Source organism: Mizuhopecten yessoensis, unplaced genomic scaffold (assembly GCF_002113885.1).
Source record: "Mizuhopecten yessoensis strain PY_sf001 unplaced genomic scaffold, ASM211388v2 scaffold11057, whole genome shotgun sequence".
Taxonomy (NCBI): Eukaryota; Metazoa; Mollusca; class Bivalvia; order Pectinida; family Pectinidae; genus Mizuhopecten; species Mizuhopecten yessoensis.
In genome coordinates this window covers 216,641-239,629 of record NW_018408857.1, presented here as the reverse complement: position 1 = coordinate 239,629, position 22,989 = coordinate 216,641, and the positions used below count along the sequence as shown (strand labels likewise).

The window sequence follows — 22,989 nt, the reverse complement described above, 5'->3', positions numbered from 1 at the left end:
ATTTTAAGCGCTTCATAGTCCTTGATTTTCAAGCACCTGCCGCGAAAAGACAACTGAAGGAAAACAGAGTTGAGAGTAATATTCAAACAAGATTTGATTGATAATACATTAATCTCCTTACCCGTACGTGTATTACTTAATGATATGCTAGATGTTTGTGTTTGTTTTAACTGTAGTTTGATGTCAAAGGTGGTTACATTTAGAAATCGCAAAAATAATGTCGTTACAGTAACGGTTTAATCATTTAATATGCCAAAGTCACTATGTTGCAGATCTGCCATCTTTGATTGATTAATTGCTACCTAGTATAGGTACGTCAAGGTTTGATGGTAGTTTTAGCGAGCTGCCAAAATCCTAATGTACATGTGTTGTAATTTAAATCTATTGTATTTTTCTTATTTTTATCAGTCCCATTACAAAGAGATTTAGTGACATGGGCTCTCAAAACGTTTGACATGAAAAGCATGGGTCCTTGCCCCGTATTCATAAAACCGTTTTCATGCTCAAACTCGTGTAAGATATACTGTGCTAATACTTAGTTTCTTGTTCCAGGGATTAAGTAATAAAAATCACATTTTATCCATGGTACAGTAAATATTTTGAGTTACTGTTTGCAAATGTTTAAGCTACAAGAAAGTTGGTTAGAGAATCTATGCTTGAGCATGACAACAGTTTCATACAGACCCAGGACTCATATATTCAATATTTCAATGACATGGCTAACGCGGATGTGGTAGCTTATATTATCAATTATTGAAAACAATATTACTACCAACTGACACTGATCATTAGTAATGGATCTTTTTTTTTATCATTTTAGTTCAAGGTTACATGTTGGAGTTCACACGTGTTTGCTGTGATTTTACCACAATCAATATACCATCCCCAGAATGAGTGGTAGCATCTTTACCATATTCCCACCTGTCCCTGCAGAGGATTCCATCACATTGTGTGAACAGAATGGACAGATGGTCAATGTTCGAGCAGACAGACGTGTACCAGCAAACCGGGTATAAACCTGTTAAACTCTGCAATTGAAATGGTGGCGCCTCTGACTGAAATTATATTCATAATCAGTTATACTATACACAGATCAAATCATAACTTTTTTAGTGGCTGAATTTGAAAAGGTTTTCATATAGTCTGAAAATTATTCTGACGTTTTATCGAGTTTTTTTTATATCGGTCTGTCGTCGATTAACATCAGAACTCCGTCCCCTTCTAATATGCGGGAAATAAGCGACCCGCACCAGTGTCGCACTTCAAACTGATATTTTAGAAACAAATCGTGACTTTCACACACATGTCGCACATGGATCACTTATTTCCTGCATATAATAGAGAGCCGGAGTTCTGATGTTAATCGACGACAGACTGATATAAAAAAAAGTCGATAAAACGTCAGAATAATTCGGACTCATAACATACCTACTTGCTAAATCATATAACGAAGTTATAAATTGAATTATCCCAATAATTACAAAATGTGAGGTAGAAGAGCTAAGTTTCAAGTTTCAACATAGCTTTTGTTCGTGATAAACAGATTTCCAGAGGTATGACGAAGAAATAGCTACCCTCAGAAAAGTGGATGATAATTTGACTTACACATTTTGTTGTTGTATTTTAGCAGGTCTCCAAGTTCATTACAAAACATGGATGAGTTCCCACAGAATATATATACATGTATTTAGTGAATTTCCACCAATGAAAATTCATCCATTCAGACTAAAGCAGACTAGAAAATAGTTTTGATTGTTGACAGCTGGCTGGCTCCGTTTTCCCTCTAAATTTTATGACAAAACAGTAAAAATGTTTTGCATATTTTTATATAGAGAGTTCATTAACAACAAAAACTAATTATATTTTAATAAGCAAGAATGTTTTCCAATTAGAAAGCTTCCTATCCATCATATTGTGAGAGTAATCGGAGAAATGTGATAGCAATTAGTCAAGTTCAAATTATGATGAAAATTCTCGAATACATTATAAGTTCCTGATTGTTTTTTGTCACCTGATGGAAATTGTAACAATACAGAAAACACAACCTTGTTATACTGCCACCATTTGTCCAGATTGATTTTGGCGTCTTAATTGGGTTTGGCGATAAATTGAGGGAAAGGTTTAAAGGAATTCTTAAAAAAAAAAGAGAGAAAAAAGGGACATTGAAATATATCGGTAGTAAACAAGCTTAACCCTTACACCACTGTAGACCAAAATGGACTCATCCATATCAATGCATGGTAGAGTCTACTAAAGTTACATAGGGGTGAAAAGGTTAAGGTGGAAAATGAAATGAGGGGCATTTTATCAAGGTTTTACTGTATTTAAGATATATCGCAAACAAAAAACCCAAAAAAGACAAAAACACTCGGGAAGGTGAAATACACTTTCTTTGTTGATGTGAAGATAAATATGCTGCATACGTTGAATATGTATGAAGGTTGAAGAAGTGTGTTGAATACAATCATGCCTGTTTAAATCTTTATTATATATGTTTCACTCTTTCCAGCTTCCCGGCTATCCAGACGTGACTATTCCCAAGGACACAACCAAAAGTTTATCACAAAGAGAGAATGCCAAGTCTGCCTTTCTGTCTCATGATGAAACTGTTTGGAAAAGAGCTATGCATGCTTGGTGGGTGACGGAGTATTCATTAAGTCACTCGAACATTATGTAAAAATATTAAATTCTATATAAAATGTGAATGTTTTAAATACATGTAAATTATGTATAAACTTTGGTAGATGAGATAAAGTATGACATATTAACAGGTACAAATCATTAACTCATTCACCCCAGAAATTTCATAATAAACTATTCCAACCTTTAAGTTGGAAGAGTTTAAATGTGTCTTCAGGAGTGAAGTGAGTTTAAAAATCTGATTTTGTAATTACTTGACATTTTATCAACCTTTCTTTGATTGTGAATACTCTTTTTATCAAATAAGGAAAAGAATTTATTAAATCCTTCAATAAATGAGGATAAATATTGGCTATAGAAATGATGAAGAGAGAAAATAACACAGGTTCTGCTTCAGATTCATTTAATTAGTTATTTTTTCTCTTTCAGGTATGAGATAGGGCTGTCTGGTGTATTTGAAGAAATAGTCAAGAGTCAAGAGGAAGGTATAAAGTTGTTCAACAAAGTGTTGCTTACAAGGGAGGTTTCTTATGCAAGACTTCATACAAAAATATGGTCTTTTGGAAACTTGAAATTGACTCATTCACCCCTGAAGTTTCATAATGAACTATTCTAACCTTTGAAATGGAAGAGTTCAAATGTATCTTTAGGGGTGAAGAGTTAAAAAGACATGATGTTTTAAAAACTATTGTGAAAAAATGCAAGTGGTGCTACAATGCTGTTAGTATACACATCAGGGACTATGGGAAAAGATTATTCCCCCGGTAGTATATATCTAAATTTGACGGGGAACATCATTAAACTGCAGTTGAAAAGCATAAATTAGATAGACATTATTTTAATTTTGTGGGATATAAGTTTAATTTTGTGAATTGTATACGGACATTCGGAAATGTAGAACTCAGCGATATTTAAGTATACAACCATGTGAGCAGGGTTTCCAAAACATATACACCCAACTCGTAATCAGGAAAAGGTTGTCAAATGCCCCGTTCTGACTATAGAAAGGAGTGCACATTTCGATAATTAATATTGAACCATACCAATCTAGTATTATAGACTGTAACCAGATTTTGTATGCAAGTATATCTTGGCTGTCTGAGTGCGGAGTACAAAAAATATGTCACTGTGACCTATATCCTGAGATAGCTATAGGTGTACAGGTGTAAAGAAATCATTACTGGTGGGAGACTATGGTAATAATAGATTGTCTTGCAAAACTTTGCCTTGATCAAGACAGAAAGCTCTTTTCTACTCTAAGTTTGTAATAACAATACAAAAAATCTATATATAATTATTTGTTATATATACATTTTAGTACCAAAGTGGACAGCTTCTATGGCCAGGACAACTTTGACCTTTGTGAGAGGAACAAACTCCCTTCATGGATCACTATTCCCTCATTTATCAGTGAGTATGGGATATTTTTTAGCTAACAAAGCCAGATATAAACTCATAAAAATGATAATACAGTACACCTCCAGTTACTCTTCATTTTGTATCGAAAGGAGCCCCTTTTTAACACTTAAAAATCCTTGTGCCACTGACTGCTAAAACCATCATTATGCATTAGAAACTGTTATTCAAGCATGACTTTAGCTTTGATGTATCATTTCTGAAAAGAAACATATTTTTCAAGACTCTTATTAAAATAAAATAAAAATAAATATGAAATTAACAAAATATAATCCAACAACAGTGTTCTGTGTGTAAATTTCAGTGGGATTAAACCAGGTTTTGAACCCTTGACCTTGGATCGTTACACTCTCATACTAACAACCTGAGCTACCTGGTCAATATTCATTACCCTAGCCCTATTGCTTTGCAGTTATTATAACTTATATCCAAAATGAAATTCAAGGGAGGTAATTTCTGTACATAAGAATTTTCTAGTGGTTTGTCTGTGGTGGGACAGGGCTCCTTCTAAACAATAGAACCTTACTGTTACAATAGTGCCTCATACGGAAGTTTCTCCGACAATAAGCCTGGAAATGACAGGTGATTTCAGTAATGGTTTATGTTTTAGACTAATTCCTCTCCTATAAGAATACCAAGAGATTGTTTTCAGGATTTAGGTGGGGGGAAAAGTATGAGAAAATTTCTTTATATAGAACCAGGCTGTATTGTCTACAGGTAAATTGTCCCTCTCTAGCTGACAGTTGGTTTGTTTGTCTATTGCAGATGTCCAATGAAGACATCATAAAAAAGTTTTCACACACGGTGGAGTGGTAAGACTTATATAATGATACATGAATGAACAGGTGCATTCAAATCTTGTAAATACTGTTAAGATGTCACTGGTATGACTTACCTAGTGGCCTGTAACTGACTCAACTAGAGGGAATTTCCCTTAAGATCAATCCATAAATTAAAGCACTTGACTGGTAATAGGTAGCCCTGGGTTTAACCCCTACCAGAGACACAAACAAATTATTTTTCCAAAAAGAATTAAAAGAATTAAAAATGAGGAACGTCTTTCAAATTTTAATAAATAAAACCCATATTTTCTCAATTCCTGTAAGGACAGAATGTTGTGAAATGTAGGAAGAAAAACCCCTACTGAAATACATGTCGCAGAATAGTGAATCTTTTCCTCTGTTTTAGGGGTTCGAGTCCTGTGAGAGCCTTTGCTTGGCATCCTCACACCACAAAATTTGCGTATGCCTTGGAGGACGACTCCATCAAAGTACACATGGCACGGAATGACCTTGTGCCGACTTTGAAACACAAACTTCAGAAAAATGTCTCTGACTTGGCATGGAGGTAAGATATTCTGCTGTAAATCACAAAATTTTTGCAATTTTGCAACAGTGATATATTCATAAATCTGTTGTACCATTAATATTTGCATGAAGTGTGCACTCGTGTATAAAGCGGAGGTACTTTTTGAGAATTAGATATTGATGTTAACTTGTCCCCATATAAGCTGGGGTATATTCATTTATTTGGAATAAACAGTTTGTTTCTTTTTAAATGTAACATTTTTAGGTACAAATACTGGCACACCTGCAAAGTTTATGCAGGCCTTGGAAGCAGTATCAGATTAATAAGTCTGACCCTACAATGTAGTTCATAAACGAACAAGGCTGGTCCAACCGGTTCAACCGTTTGGATCGTGATAAAAGATAGCGTCTCTGGTGTTTTATCCAGTGCTGCCATGATTGCTGTACACCCACTTCTTATATTTCACGCATCACTTTTATCAATAAAATTTGAAATCAACATTTTTCTAGCTAACATTTGGGGATAAATCCTTTTTAAAACAGGTGCACCATTTGTGTTATGTATATAGAGGTTCCCCAATGAGTTGGTTATCATGATTATCTAACATAAATTAGTTAATTTTAAAATTATACAAAGATCTATTGATCAGCCAAGTGATTAAGTTGAATTAGAATTTGTCTGCTATTGGCGATTTTTTTTTTTTAAATGTTTAAAGGCTTTAATTTTTTTTATTGAAAGGATAAATTCTTCATTCATAGGATATAAGTTTTGAAATAGAAAAAAGTTATCTAATTTTCTTATTTGATGCATTAAGAAAGTTTCTAACAAGAGATGTATATTTGCAGGCCCCAGTCAGCTTCGGTGTTAGCTGTAGCATGTCAGTCCTGTGTCCTCATTTGGCAAGTGGAACCCACTTCACTGGCAACAAGGTTTGTAAAGCACCATACACCAATTTTATTTATTCATTATTTTTGTATGTAATTAAAAAGAGCTAAACACAACTGCAAGCATTATAATATATTGCCATTAAAAGCTGATGTAATTGATTGTTTTATTTTTATGAAAAAATCATTCTATTAGTGATTGACTCATTAGATTTGAACAGATTTATTTTAGGAAAAAATCAATCTGTTAAAGACTCATTAAATTTTAATGGAAAATCCATTAAAATATTATTTCAATTGTTCATGAGTTTCTGAAAGGATTTTGGTTACTTTTAAGGTACATGTGAATGTTATTTCATCATTTAATGAGCCAATTTGTTTTGTAAGACCAGTGGTTGAAAAATATAATGTTTTTAAAAAGACTAAAATATTTATTTATTCTTTAGGCCATCAACAAGTTCAGTACAGGTGTTACAACAGAGTAACCATGCTCCTGTAACTTCTCTGTCCTGGGACCCCAGTGGTTGTGTCCTGTTGTCAGCCTCACCTGTAGACACTGCCATTATGGTAAATAAAAAAACAATTAAAGTTAAAGGTACAAAACATTATTGTTTTAATGAACAACTTTCCTTCTCTTTATTACAAACTGGTCCAAAGAACTAGATTTTCTTCGTAATTGCTTGGTATATATTCAGTAATTGCAAAATTCTTATCTCTTCAGACGAGGAATAGTGATAGTTGCTGGGGCTTAAACCCGCAACCCTTGGCTCTCCAGCCAGATGCTCTACCACTGAGCTAAAGGGAAACTCCCTACAGCTGATGCTTGTAATGCAACCTAATCAATGCACATCCTTTACACTATTCCCCCCTTTTTTCAAACACCAACCCAGGTTCTTTGACTCCACACCAAGCTTGAACGGGGAGGGTCAACGGCACCCGTTTGTAATAGGAAGAGGAATAGTGATAAACATAGTGCTGTCGCTGGGTTTCTCTTTGATAATCAATGTTGAACTATCAGTATACTTATTTACTGTAATGCATCAGGTAATTTCAATGTTTGGAAAAAGGCAAGTAAAGTACAATGAAATTGAAAGAAAGACATTTATGAATTCTGCCTTCTAGTCTGTATAGTAAGAAGTTGGTGCTGTGATCATTACAGAGTGTATGGATGTATTTTGTAGGCCTGGGATGTGCCCATGGAGACCTGTATTCCGTTGAGAAGAGGAGGAGGTGGAGGTGTTTCCATGGTGTCCTGGTCACCAGATGGCAGCAAGGTCTTCACCGCCACTCCCTCAAATGTGTTCAGGTATAACTCTGTCACCCTCAGTGATGTTTTCTGCTCAGTTTTACTGCCGAATACAGGCTGTTTCCCCTAGCTAAAAAAAAGTGCCTTATTTCCCCAAAATGACCAAAAACTAAGGAATATATTCCCAGTTTCAATACAAATAAATGATACTATATTTTCCCAATTCATAAAGGAACAGGCTGTTGTAAAATTTAGGTAACAAAACACTGACCCTCTGAAAACTTGTTTCGCTCCATCCTAGTTGCAACCCCGCATTGGAGATGCATGTTCCCTGTAGTTATCACGGTGTCCATCTGTCTGTCTGTCAATCTGTATTTTCATTTCCGAGGATTACTCCAGAATCCAAAAGGTTATATCTTTCTGGACATGATTATACATTGTGATATATGTAGATGTGCAAGAGGGATTTTAAAAATTATGAGGTCAAGGTTAAGGTGACTGTTACTAAAAATAGATCATGGGGTTACGGTCAGACACACGGTGGGGCTCTTGCTGACCTGTCAGTATTCTGCAATAGTCACCTTTTTGTTTTTACATTTAATCTGTCCTTAACTTGTCTATACCTAAATTCTTAACTAAGGTTTGTATATTTTGTCAAGGCACACTGTGCTGCAAATCACACACAGGCTTTCCCTCAAGATCAGGGTCAGAAAAAAGGTCAAAATTCAGTTCATTGATATGCTTGTGTGAAATGTAATTACTAAACTACTGAAAAGTATTTCATAAAAATTTAAGGATAAGACTATTATTTATGATCAGACAATGTGTGGCATACCACACACAGGCCCATACCTGCAAGATCAAGGTAAAAAATAGAGGTCAAAGGTCAAATCATTACAATGCTTGTCAGAACTCGATAACTGACCACTGAACTGTATTTGATTCAGTTTGAGGATACCAATGTTATGATAAAACAATGTGTCCCCTACTAAACGCAGGTCTGAAGTTTAAAGATCATCATCACAGCAGAGATCAAATGTTAAATGATTACAGTGCTTGCCCTGACTGTAAGTTTTGAATCTTGTGTTTAAATTCCTAGATTTGGGTTGTTGGCTTTCTGATATAAAATATACAACATTTGATATCGCGCCCTATCTAGCTAACATAAGCCACTCCAAAGCGCTTTACAGTACTTAGATATAAAAGTTATACAATCAATACATTTAGTATATACATTAATTGATACATTTTGAGGAATTCGCAGGAGCTGCTTTTTTAGGCGCTAACTATTAGTCCTATGCCACCTGGCTAATATCTCCCTAAGTGTGTATGTCTGCATGTGTGCTGGAGATGTAATATGTTCTGTTTGTGGTGGGACTGTGCTTCTAACGGCATCATTTATAGTGCCACCTCACTTGACTGCTACAGCACAGATACCTCAACATCCACCCCAGACCAATTTATACTCCACCTGGGTTGTTGGAGTTGTGTGGGCATGAGAAAAGCACGGAAGCCGGAGTGTTAACCACTCGGCCAATCCGCTCTTAGTGAGGACAAGGTCAAGGTTATGTGAAGCTTCATAGATACACAGTATGTCACGTCTCTCAAGGTGAAGTTTAGACACTTTTTTTCCCACACATCCCTGCCAAAAACCTTGCCTTGTTGATCTGGACAAGTTTATTTAAAGGAAACATTGTTGAATAAAAAAGTAAACCTGGTATATATTCCAGTCACCATATCAAAGTGTTTTCATTTAGATGCCGTGCCATTCCCATTACTAGCTATGATTTTAAAATAGTATTTTGAAGGAATTTCAAACGGAGTGATTTCCCCTTTTTTTCAGGGTGTGGGAAACCACCAGGTGGAGCTGTGAGAAGTGGACAAAGTGTGTAGGACGTTGCAAGGTATGATGGCCTGTTGTTGTTGCACTCACCTTTTGGTATTACACGAGTGCAGTCAGGATTTTAGAGTCTATGCATTGCTGACTACGTTAATTTTTCATCTTGAAGGGTATTCCACTAAGGGGCAGAATGGATAAACATATTACCTGTCCCCCTGACTGCCTGAAATATCAGAGTGCTATTTGGAGAAATATGTACTGACTTGGCACATTTTGGCATAATGAGTTGTTTTCAGTGGTAAAGAGTTGATATGCTGGTCATTTGCACTCTTTGCTTGACAAAAGAAATATATGTTTTTGAAAGCTTGTAAAGATAATTTTTCAATCTCTATTTGTGTCCAAAAATGACTTAGCGTTTGGCATATATTGTGTTTAAATGCAATTTATGGTAAAAATTAGGAGTAAATTGCTTGTTTAATCATGCAGTTTTCAGGTTTATTCAAATCTCAATATTTCTTGAAAGTTTGCAGTGTTTTAAAGTCAAAACATGGTTGATCATAGAAAACCATTATTGATAAGTCATAGTGAGGTAAAATGAGAAATCATTGATTAAATAAAATAATTGGAACACCACTAAAAGTGTGTGTTGTGTATTATCTTGAATAATGTGTGCTTTTATATTGACTTGCATACAGGCTGCCTGCTGGAGTCCAGATGGAAGTGTGCTGTTATTTACCACAGAACATGAACCAATCATATACTCCCTTACATTCTCTACATCCCGCAATGATAGAAGCACTGTGATTGGTGGATCTCAGTCAGCTGTTGCCTCAGTGGACCTGTCAATGGTCGAGGTGAAAACTGAGGATAATGAGGATATTGAGTATGTGTCAATTATTCAGACTTAACTCATTCACCCCTGAAATTTCATAATGAACTATTCCAACCTTTAAATTGGAGGAGTTCAAATGTGTCTTCAGGGGTGATTGAGTTAATGTATTAATTTACTTACAGTTTTTCTGTAGATTTAAACAGCTTAAAAATAATGTCTGAGAGCACCGAAAAATCGAAACAAAAAACCCACATGAAACAATAGTGACCACAGGTAAATGTTTGCCAAGAATTTGTCTTAATTTAGACGTCTTCTTGCAAAAAACTCACATGAACATCTTGCTTTTAACTCATTGACCCCTAAAACTTCATAATAAACTATTCCAACTTTTGAATTGGAAGAGTTCAAATGTGTCTTCAGGGGTGAATGAGTTAAATGGCCTAGCTCTATCCCTTAAGATTGAGCTAAAATATACAATATCTCAATCAAATAAAACATTCATTGATGACTTACAAAGAAACAGTACATGTTTTTTTGTTCAGATTATGATTACTGACGATTGTGAAAAAAATATTTTATTTTTCAGGATTGGAGGTCTGGTTCATAATATGGTGTGGGATTCAACAGGAGAGAGATTGGCAGTCCTTCTGGGTGGTAAGTAAACGTAGCAATGTTTACCATATATTGCTAATGAAACACTGCCCTTTACTAAGCCCAGTCCAGTGTTGAGCAGATACATGTACTGTTTAGAAGCAAATTGTCTGGGTTGAAAGACAGAGATTTGACCGGTATGAGTCAAGGTTATTGTTAAAATTTCCAGTTCGATGGTAATATGCTAATGATGTCATTGTGGTGGGTTTTTAGCTCACCAGGCACGAAGTGCCAAGTGAGCTTATGCCGTGGCGCGGTGTCCGTCCGTCCGGCGTCCGGCGTCCGGCGTCAATATTTTACTTTAAACAACTTCTTCTTAATAACCGAAAGGCCTAGGGTGTCGATATTTGGCCAGAAGCAAACTTGGATAAAGGGCTACAAAGCTTGTTAAAATTAATGACCTTCACCTATTTTCAAGGTCACGGGGTCAAATATGTCAAAAACTTTAAACATCTTCTTCTCAATAACCAAAATGCCCAGGGAGTTGATATTTGGCCAGTAGCACGCTGAGATGAAGTGCTACAAAGTTTGTTAAAATGAATGACCTTCACCCATATTCAGGGTTACATGAGTAAAAATGCTTAAAACTTTAAACAACTTCTTCTGAATAACCAAAATTCTCAGGGTGATGATATTTGGCCAGTAGCATGCTGAGATGAAGTGCTACAAAGTTTGTTCAAATGAATGACCTTCACCCATATTCAAGGTCACAGGGGTCAAATATGTTAAAAACTTTTAAACAACTTCTCTTCAATAACCAAAATGCCCTGGGTGATATTTGGCCAGTAGCAAGCTGAGATGAAATGCTACAAAGTTTGTTAAAATGAATGACCTTCACCCATATTCAGGGTTACATGGGTAAAAATGTTTAAAACTTTAAATAACTTCTTCTGAATAACCAAAATGCCCAGGGTGATGATATTTGGCCAGTAGCTAGCTGAGATGAAGGACTACAAAGTTTGTTCAAATGAATGACCTTCACCCATATTCAAGGTCACAGGGGTCAAATATGTTAAAAACTTTAAACAACTTCTTCTGAATAACCAAAATGCCCAGGGTGATGATATTTGGCCAGTAGCATGCTGAGATGAAGGGCTACAAAGTTTGTTCAAATGAATGACCTTCACCCATATTCAAGGTCACAGGGGTCAAATATGTTAAAAACTTTAAACAACTTCTTCTGAATAACCAAAATGCCCAGGGTGATGATATTTAGTCAGTAGCATACTAGGATCAAGGGCTACCAAGTTTGTTTAAATGTATGACCTTGAATCATATTCAAGGTCACAAGGAGCAAATATGTTCAAAATATTTCAACAACTTGTTCTGAATAACTAAAAGGCTCAGGATGTTGATATTTAGTCTGTAGCATATGCTGGGATCAAGGACTACTTTGTTTGTTAAAGTGAATGACTTTTACTTATATTCAAGGTCACAGGGGTCAAATTTGTTTAAAATCTTTAAACAACCTCTTCTGAATAACCATGGGTCCCAGGATGTTTATACTTTGCAAGTTGCATCCTGAGATGAAAGGCTATACATACAATGTGTTCAACATAATGACTTTGTTCGACTTCAATCACAGGGGTGAAATGTTAAAAAAAAATAACGGTCTTTTGAATGAATTTTAATTATAAATACTGATATTTTGCCTGTAGCTTTATTTTAGATCACTTTTAAGGTTACAAGTATGAGTTTTATACCAGGTGAGCGATGCAGTGGGGGGGGGTGTTCTGTAGGGGACATGTATTGTGTATCAAAACCTATATACTCCTGACAAATTTGTGTTATATGTTTTATTCAGGGATATAGATTAAAGTAAAAAACTAGTCAATCAGGCAAGTAGTTTCCAATTTTACTAGTGCATATGCAAAATCCACTAATCTAGTATTGTTCAACATGATAAATAATACTAAATTTTGACAAGTCAACCGGGCTAGCGGTTTATAGAACCACTAGTCCAGCTTGAAATTTCACTAACTCCAGGCTACCCTTATTGTCTAGCCTTGCGGACTATGTACAAATACAAGTACTGTTTACATGTACAGCTGCAATATTTCCAAACAAAGTTGTTTCTGTATTTAAAACTCTGGTAACAAATCCATACTTTTCATTTTAAGGTTGTAAAAACACCAAGCGCATGGTTGTGTTGTTTAGGACCAAAGTGTCGCCATTACTTGAAGTAACACCTTGGTAAGTTGAAACTGTAAATCAATTTGATTTCATAGATCAGGAAAGAATGACTGTGATTGTAAAACAATTGTGAGAACCCTCACTCATTCTACAACCATGCAAAAATGTCCTAAATTTTCCTAAATCTACAGTATATTATCACAGTTTCATTCTCTGTACCAAATACATTACCAATAATACTTAATTAATTAATATTTACATTTGGTCTGAATTCCCCCATGGCAGTGAGAAACAAATTATGAGACTAAAACACCATTTTGGTCAGGTGACTACTTTTGTGACATCACAGATCTGATTGTGACAACACTGACTTTGCTGTTCCGGGACTGATATCACGAGACTGATTTAACTCAATGAAGCTTAACTATCCTATTCAACATATATATTTGCTTTGTGTTTTTTCTGTTTCAGTGGATATATAAGGGGAGAAAACTGTGCCATCCCTTACCACATCTCCTTTCAGCCAAACTATGATAACGGTGCACTTCTAATTGTGGTAAGTGTGTCGTAATTTAGCATGAAAAAACTTGCTAAATTTAAATTTTGTTGTTAGCGTGATTTTTAGCTCGCCTATTCGAAGAATAGGGGGGCTAATGTAGTCACCCCGGCTTCGGCGTCCGGGAACCTTCAGCGGTTAAAGTTTTGGTGCAAGTTTTTTCCAAACAGTGTTGGATCATCACACTCAATACACAGTTGTCTATTATGAGTTTAAGTCATTTATATCGAGTGTTAGCAATGTGCTGGACCATATTTTCATATTTCATTGCCCAAAAACAGCTTAATTGGACTTAGTTAAATTTGAGGTTAAAGGTTTTGGGCAAAGTTTTTTTGTGAAGTGTTGGATCGTCACACTCAATGCACAGTTGTCTATTATGAGTTTAGGTCATTTATATCGAGTGTAAGCAATGTGCTGGACCATATTTTCATATTTTATGGCCCCAAAACAGCTTAGTTGCACTTTGTTGAATTTGAGGTGCAAGTTTTTGGGCAATTGTTTTTGTTAAGTGTTGGACAACGACCATCAATAGGCTGTTGTCTGTTATAAAGTTGAAGTATTTGTATTGAGTGTAAGCAATGTGTTGAACGATATTTTCATATTTTAGCGTCCAAAAACAGCTTTATTGGACTTTGTTCATTTCTTAACAATCACTTCACATAGATGTTTCTACACATTTAATAGTCCTTAAAATGTCCTGGTGGTAAGTGAGGTGTCAAATAAAATGACAGGCACTATATCAACGTTTTACTATACATGTGTTTCTATTGATAGCTGCAGTATTATAATAACATACATAGGCGAGCTATGCTGTTCTCCGACAGCTCTTGTTTATCTTGAGATAATCATGTTATAAAAATTTAACACATCACCATAAGAAAGTCTGTTCATCACAATCATTTGATACAAATCAATGAGAAAATGTATTGCTATGCCTAATGCTCCACAATATGAATATTTAAAATTATCTATTTATAATCTACAGAGGAAGGAGGTGGTTGATAAAATATATGGATGTCAAAGACCTGGTTACTTTCCTGCTTGCACATCTTAAGAAACTTAGTAAACATGTTGACTGTATGGAATACTCATACATACCGGTATGCCCCTAAAACACCAGGCTTTAGCATATCAGCACTTAATTTAATACACTCTGTATCTAGCACATGTTTTTGCTGTCCATTGTAGGTGTGGTCTACGGGCAGCGTTGGCTACGTTCCCCTCTACTTCGTTGCGAGTGATGTGGTCGAGTTTCATCGATTTCAACAGAATGCACCGATTTTGAATGGACAAATACTTTCTCCAATCCATTCTGTTTCCTGATATGACTTTGACCTTGATCTTCACTCACAAACCTTTGATACAAATAAATGTTAATGCAGTTGTAAAGAGTGCTAAGAGACAAGCTAAATGAATTTGCTTGAACTCATTCACCCCTGAAACTTCATAATGAACTATTCCAACCTTTTTTGGAAGAGTTTAAATGTGTCTTCAGGGGTGAATGAGTTAAGATTGTGAGAGCTGTAAGCTCTTATCTTGTCAGAGTTTATTATGACGCTGAAACCCTAGAAATGAAATTTCTTTTGAAGGTAGAGGTAATCCTTTTTTCCTCTATCATTTCATCTGTCTTTCTGCCTTTCTCTTTTTTCTATCACAAAATATTACAATGTTACTAGATTTATAATAGGACATGTTATCATCACATAGAAATAATCCGCAAGGAATGCAATATATATCTTGTCATGAACATGCTATTCTATCACGAAAGATAACAATGTAACTTGATTTGTAATATGACATCGTAATCATGCAGAAAAATAAGCAAACAAGTCATATTCATATTGTACTATGAACATGCTATTTATCAATTATGGACATTTTTTGAGGTGAATATGTGGTTATATCAACCTCGGAAAGTGATATAGACAGAATTGAAGCTGAGGTCAATATCAGTTTCTCAGGTCCATATAACCACATATTTACCGAAATAAAAGTCTTGAGCTGTTATATTAGATGCTAAATAAAGTTTTCATCGTTAAAATGATAGAAAGTCAAAAAATGACAATTGACCAGCTCTTTCTAAAAATAGGAAGACCCAGTCAATATCACAAATCACCGACCTCCATGTGATTATGACCCAACCAATGAGGATGTAGGGAAACTGTGTGTCATCTTATATTAAGGAAAATATCGTCCTCGGTCAATATATCTTTTCTTGGGTCGATAAATCCAGGTATCGACCTCAGTTAAAGGCTATATTTGAATTATACATCATGATGCTTTGTGGATTGGGATGCAAGTCATGATTACACCAGTAGTGACCTATGTCAAATGTAATATATGGTTTGAACCTGAAATATAAGAAACGAACATGAAACCCGCAGTTGAGGAATGCTGTTTTATATGTTATGAACCTGCATTTGAGAAATAAATGATTGAAATGTGTAAGCTATGATATAAACTATACTAGTAAGAATGAACTGACTGCCATCATGACAGTGCTATCAAACAAGATACAGTAAGTATACATAATTAAGCAGTATTCTACTTTTAGCATTTTTCTGGACATATACATTGCGCTTACTGAAGTTTCCATATGTGGATTTCAATTTCATATATTGTGAGCACGCAATCCATCAATGCCTTAATATGTAAAAAATAGAAATGATAAAGGGCTAGAATTTGAGTCTGCTGAAATAAGTATGTTTACAGAATTATATGATATTGTCAATGTGCAATTTTCACAATGTGGTAATGCATTTTCAAAGTTAATTAAAATTATGAATCAAAGATACTTTTTATCGTTTTCTATTAAATGAGGATGTCAGCTGCTACTCATTATCAGTTGATTTATTGGGCCAACAGAGTCATTCAGGTGTCGTATTGCAATTACATTTCATCTGTCATTGTCCATCGTGCATAAACAGTCATTTTAAACTTCTCCTCAGAAACTGACTGTCAGATTGTGATGATCCTTGGAATAGTCATAAGCTAGAGGTTTGGGATCAATATAGGGGGCTGATGGCCCGGCTCATAAGGAGTTCCAGACACCCCTAGGGGGCTGATGGCCCGGCTCATAAGGAGTTCCCGACACCCCTAGGGGGCTGATGGCTGGGCTCATAAGGAGTTCCCGACACCCCTAGGGGGCTGATGGCCCGGCTCATAAGGAGTTCCCGACACCCCTAGGGGGCTGATGGCCGGGCTCATAAGAAGTTACTGACACCCCTAGGGGGCTGATGGCCGGGCTCATAACGAGTTACAGAGTGCAAAACACCTTTGAATGTCATCTCGACTCACAATTACTACGTGATTTTCACTATCATTCCGTGTAATCATATATGAGTTTTCTATACACTCGTGTTATCAGAATTGGCCGTGGTGCCAGTCTACCCATTGGGGGATTTAGCCACTTGATGATAACACGGAAACACCTGAGATGTTTACCCAGTAATCATATGTAAATCTTCTATACACGAAATAAACAAATGCACTTTTACAACCAGGATTGTTTCCGGAGTCTGGCACTGCCCCAGGGGGCTTATTCCTTTTGTCATTCTCTGCAAACAGTTTAGATCCATAACCATACATACACTATTCTGCTCTTCTACCGAGAGTGCACTAAATAATAAAGAGATGGCAATGAATCCGAGACTGAAGTTCTGAAGGTTAACACTGAACACAAAGACAATGATGACATAACTGATAATTCGTGGAATTGCCCCGTATGTGACGAATGTTGTGATGAGTTTTCGTCAGCCGTTGTGTACAATTTGTCAACAATGACTCCACTCGCTTGGGAATGCATGTCAACAAAAATTATCTAGAGTATAGAAGATGACAGTTTTTCAACCTACACATGTAGAGCTGTACTGGTAATATAGATGTTCACATTCCTCCACCGGCTGTGGTCGCACCGGTAGACAATACCATTCAAGTTCCCTTACCCTTAGTACCGGTAAAAAACGAGGAAACGATGACACTTCCGAATCAGATCCCTACAGGACAAGACACGGTTATCAGTAGTAACTTGACTAGTACTACCGACATACGAATGTCCACTCCAACAACGATAGTGCCTCACTACTTGAAACTATCAAATTGAAAGATAGATAAAAACGCTTAATGCCTAAGTGCAGAAGATGGACGCAGAACTAATAAAATTACAGAAACAAAGGTAGGCCTCTAAAACAATGATTTCACACATAGAACAAGAACAAATGGTACAAGACACTACCATAAACGCAATGAAAACGAAAATTCGTCTGATGGATAGGGCAGAAGCTTTTAAATCAACATTGCCTAGTCCCCCTCGTCAATATACTATAGCGTTGAACAATACCTCGAATACCCATGATACCCATGCTATTCACTTAATAAGACTAGAACAAAGGATTCAGAAACTAGAACTTGATTCATCGAAGGAAAGCATTCGATATCAATCACTGGAGTCGAGACTAGACAGAGAGATAATCACGCATTCTAATTCCATTCGAGCGGAAAGAACAGGTAAAACAACGTTCACAAAGATGGACCCAACAACACCTTTCACGTAATTCGGATGCAAGTAAACAACTCAACAATTCGAAACAGCGAGACAGTGTAAACTATATGCCATCGCTACATATTCCTTCTCATAGCAGGAAGCCACATCATATCCACACAAATGACATGATGAACTCTGAGAGCCGTTGTGGTGTCTTTATTACAAAAACAACCAATACAGACTTGATATGTGATGTAACTTCAACTTTTAATGAAAACAACGTATTGGTCACCGGGCGATCTATGGAAGATATCTCAAAGATAATAGTGGAGGGAAGCTCCAATAATCATGGTTGTAAAATGTCGCCAATATCATTATTCGGTCAAGAACCGAGTAAGCAAAATTCATCGCGATCCCAAACTGCACTAGGCTGTGACGTGTCAAGACCTCCACCTAATTATAATGTCGAACCCGGCATGGGAAGTAATCATATGCACACTCGGTCTTTCTTGTGGAGGGGCACACCACACAAACCATTTGCTTTTTAGAGCAAATCTAATAGGTTCAGCTGATTGCGGGTGTGGGCATCCCTGTGAAGATTGTTAACATTTTTTCCTTATTTGTCCTTTGTATTCTAATTTACGAAAACACTCATTACCGAATTAGAATGGTACGAAGGCGAAATAAACGTAGATATTCTTTGTAAAGGTTCTTCGTCAATATGTTGTCAATAAAATATTTTTAAACTAAACAAACCACCACCATGGATCAACCACAGCCCACTAGTGGACAATCAACAAAACAACCAAAGTACCAACAACCAACTACAACAACAAGGACTGATGTACACACCTAACCAACAACAACATCCTCACTTACGGAGTACCACGCCAATTCACCAGTCACGACTTCAACTGCTGTCCCCAATGATAGTACCTCAGCACACTCGAAGAAGGATGCGCATGTTTTGATATGCACGTCTTACAACATGGAAAACTTCAAGTCTAGTCTACCGTACCTGGATGAACTACAGAGATCAAATGATGCCATTTTCCTGCAGGAAAAAATGCTTTACGCCTTTGAATCTAAGGATCTCCACTCCTAATTCTTAACGGAATTTGTTTGTGCTGTTAAATGTGTCGACGATCAAGACCCGCTTCCTCCGTTACAACGACCAAGAGGGAAGAGTGGCGTTGCTTTGTGACGCCATTCTCTACAGGACATTAAAACAGTTTAACGGATGGTGGAGATCGAGTAGTGTCGGTTATATTGAATATAGCACCTAGACCGTTAGTGTTAATGTGCACATATATGCCATGTCGTGGATGCGGGGATTCCGACTATCAGTATACGGCTTTACCAGATGAAATTCGGGAAACTACCCTCAACTATGGACATTCCGCCGACATCATTTTAGGGAGAGATTTGAACGCATACCTTACCAAAGTGATCAAATGTTGCCTACGTTTATGTCCGAATGCGGTTTTAAAGAACCTCCTGGTATATATATATATATTTATCAGAGATCGACACTTTTCATCATCATCACGGCCACTGCATGTCACAGATTGACTATTTTATAGCCACAGATGATGACTTAATACAGAAATATCATCGACGCACGATCCAGTCTCAATCACATTATCAATCCAGCACTTGACGTCAATAGAGAAACCCATGAAGGTACCTAAAACGAGGATAGTGTGGGAAAAAGTGGACCATGTGAAATACCAGCGTCTCATTCCGGAAAGACCATCGACTCTACTTCTGCCAGAGAAACATACACCTTACCTACTTGATCTTTCTGCTCATCAATAAGTGAAATTCTGGAGACCACTGCTGAGGAATGTTTGCTAGGCAAATGGCAACGTAATACGAAAAACGGAGGCCTGTTTGGACAAGGGAAGTTAAAGATCTACGCAAAACCCGTAAACACATTCACTGGATATGGAAAGAGGGAGGAAGTCCAAAAGACCGCAACAACCCTGTATTTAGGGATTTATTTATGTTCAAGAAACGCCTCAGGAGTGCCCAACGTCAAATTCAGGCCTGTCTCTGAAAGCAACGTTACGAAGCCATTAAGGAGGCTGATGAATCGGATAAGAAAATGTTCTACCGTTTGGTTGCGTCTCAAAGGAAAGTCGACCATGTCATAACCGATCACACAGTGGTTAACGACAAAGTGTACAAACGAACCGATGTATGTGCTGGTTGGGCCAAATACTTTGAAACACTGTTTACACCACTGAATGACGAAAAATTTGACAGTTCGTTCAAAACACAAGTTGAATTGGACAACCTGCTTTTGGAAAATATCATTGAAAATATCCATTTGCAAGATACAACCACCAGTGGAAGTTTCCGTGGAACATGTACAAGAAGCCATACAAGCTTTGAAAAATGGGAAGGATGCAGATCAAACTGGCATCACGGTCGAACATCTAAAATATGGAGTCAAAACCCTCGTCAGTATACTGACAGAATTATTGAGCTTGATACTCATCTACTCCTGCATCCCAACAACCTTCAAAGCTGGAAAGGTTAACCACCTCTACGAAAAGAACGGCAAACCTCTACATGACCCAGATGCTTATCGGGGAACACCGTCTCTAGTATAATCGGGAAAGTAACTTAGATACTTCATCTTAGCTATACCAAAGAAGATCTCATTTTGAGCAACCAGTCAAAATTACAAACCGGCTGCACTAAAGGAGTCTCATCCACCTCAGTAGTATTGATCATAATAGAACTGATGACGGAAGCGAATGATACTGACCAACCTCTGTATTTAGCCTTCCTCGATGTCCGGAAAGCCTTTGTTGTTGTTTTGCAGGACTCGCTTCTAAGGAAAGTTTACCAGTCCGGAGTGTTGGCAAATCAATGACTCTCTATGAAGGAATGGTACAACAGCCATACATCTCAAATCACCTAGGATGGCGAAATGTCTAGACCCATCAGAGAACTCCTGGGAGTACGTCAAGGCGGAGTATGGTCGCCAACAGCCTATAAAGACTTCATAAATCCCTTATTGCTTGCACTGGATAAGCATGTAATGGGCATACGCATAGGATATATATATAATGTGGAACCCCAACGAAAGCAGATGATGTGTGTCTCGCCTCAAAGAATCCAGAAGAACTACAGGATATGTTACACGTACAAAAACTATATGCTAATAAAGAGCGCCACGAAATCAGCGAAACGAAATCCAACATATTGTCTGTGAACACAAGCTTCACAGATCTTGTCTGCACAATCAACGAAGGAGTAATTCCGGAATCAAAAACGGTTACACATCTGGGAATCATCAGAGATAATCATTCGTGGAAGGAAACTATAAAGTGCAAAATCGACAAATTACTTCAGGATAAGAAAACACAACCATCACTTCGGTATATGAATCCCAATTTAATATCCACCTCCAAGCTCAAACCAAACAATGCATGATAAAGTGCTGGATATGATGCGGTAAACATTCACACAGTGTTCATCAAGGCGAAACTGCCAATTCGATCTTACACATTACATGCGAATCGATCAAAGTTTAAGCAGAACGATGTGTCGGAAACGTGTCCATTTTGTCAGTCAGATGTAGAAGACCGAAAACATTTGTTTTCTATGTCCTCCGCCTGAACATATCCGGTCCAGATTTATAGAATCAACTGTCTCGACACTACGCGGATTACAGATTAGCGACACAACAATCTAGAGATGTTAATTACAGAGGAAACAGCAACTCAGTGCCTACTCGCTTGTACTAAGATTGATCATATTCCTAAACGTGTTCACCAAGTGGAAGTTGTCAACCGGGGTCTATGGTACTGTATGCCCTGCATCAACTCCGCTACTCTGTCGTACCTGTTGCATCAGTGCGCACAGACAACAAACCACCATGCGTGCTGGGTTTCAGAAAGAAACTTTTATTTGCTTAGGCCAAAGTACTGGTGTGTTGTTTAGGACATTGATAATGTATGTGATAATGTTACAGCATTCAATCCTAAGTAGTGTCTCCCTAAAGTTCAAAACACATATAGAAGCACAAAGAACTGTCTTTCGTGCGAGTCTGCTTGTTGATGAGTTTTCCTGAGGAACCCAAGATCTGACAGTGATCATCGACTTACATGTACATACATCCTTGTGTATAAAATTATTGTCCGTAATTATCAATACCAGACGTATCTTACCTTGTTTGCTATCCAGTGCTAACATTGTGAGGACACTTCATCTATACCGACTACCCACTAACCTTAATCCTTGACGTCGAAACCGAGAACGGTTCTCCAGGTAGTGGAGGAGTTTACATAATTATTACAGATTCAGACACAGATACAGACATGGATGTAGTTCAATATTTATTTGGAATTACCTGAGTTGAACAATATTTGAATGAGAGGACTCAAATGGTAACAATATCATAGGGGAAACTGTTACATATTTTTGCTAACCAACTGTTACTCATTCGCGGCTACACTTGAAAAACAACAAACGTCATACTTTAAAACACAGAAGATTTATTTCAATAAAATACAGTACAATTATGCAACAGTTTAGGGGGAGAATGATGAAACTTTACTATTCAGTAATACATGGAAAATGTAGCTTGTATAATTACGTCAAAATAAATGCATGCTTAAACTGTATTAATGGGATAATATTCTATAGTTCCGTTATTACGGGCTAATTAACAGTTGTCGAGATTATGAACGAGTTATCCAACTGTTTGTTTTTAACAATTCTTTCTTCAATTCGCCAAAGAAAAATCATTTAACTTGAATTGATTAGACAATGGTCAGACTTGTATATTGGGAGGCTGAATCTTTTTTGAAATTCCAGGAAACACGCGCACTTATATTCTCTGTAACATTGGGACATATAAATAAGGAATTGCGCGAAAGCGAAACGGTAAAATTATAATCTTCAAAGGACAGTTATCAGCCTAGCGATTGGACAGTTGTTTTTCTTTACCGCAAACCAATCAAATAGCTAACTGTGTTGCCTTC

At 36.9% G+C, this 22,989-nt stretch overlaps 1 protein-coding gene across 3 annotated transcripts; it reads left to right on the top strand.

Moving 5' to 3' along the window:
* LOC110465136 (aladin-like) lies at positions 1-16,257 on the top strand. Of its 3 annotated transcripts, none has more exons than XM_021520744.1 (16): positions 1-68; positions 821-1,010; positions 2,510-2,634; positions 3,070-3,125; positions 3,959-4,050; positions 4,822-4,868; positions 5,245-5,403; positions 6,210-6,293; positions 6,695-6,815; positions 7,430-7,554; positions 9,338-9,398; positions 10,030-10,217; positions 10,753-10,820; positions 12,938-13,010; positions 13,422-13,506; positions 14,695-16,257. In XM_021520744.1, the coding sequence occupies exons 2-16, from the start codon at positions 891-893 to the stop codon at positions 14,827-14,829; spliced, it is 1,539 nt and encodes a 512-aa protein (XP_021376419.1). In that variant the 5' UTR covers positions 1-68; positions 821-890; the 3' UTR covers positions 14,830-16,257. The 3 variants fall into 3 exon arrangements, with proteins under 3 accessions (XP_021376419.1, XP_021376417.1, XP_021376418.1); XM_021520742.1 differs by having other exon boundaries at positions 21-75; XM_021520743.1 differs by having other exon boundaries at positions 36-123.
* The last annotated feature ends 6,732 nt before the right edge of the window (positions 16,258-22,989 follow it).

What these genes read in the sequence shown, in the direction of transcription:
- LOC110465136 (XM_021520744.1), top strand. Translation starts at nt 891, where the DNA reads ATGAGTGGTAGCATCTTTACCATATTCCCACCTGTCCCTGCAGAGGAT. An exon ending in GTCTCTGACTTGGCATGGAG is followed by an intron (nt 5,404 to 6,209) that starts GTAAGATATTCT and finishes GTATATTTGCAG; the next exon opens with GCCCCAGTCAGCTTCGGTGT. An exon ending in TTACTTGAAGTAACACCTTG is followed by an intron (nt 13,011 to 13,421) that starts GTAAGTTGAAAC and finishes TTTCTGTTTCAG; the next exon opens with TGGATATATAAGGGGAGAAA.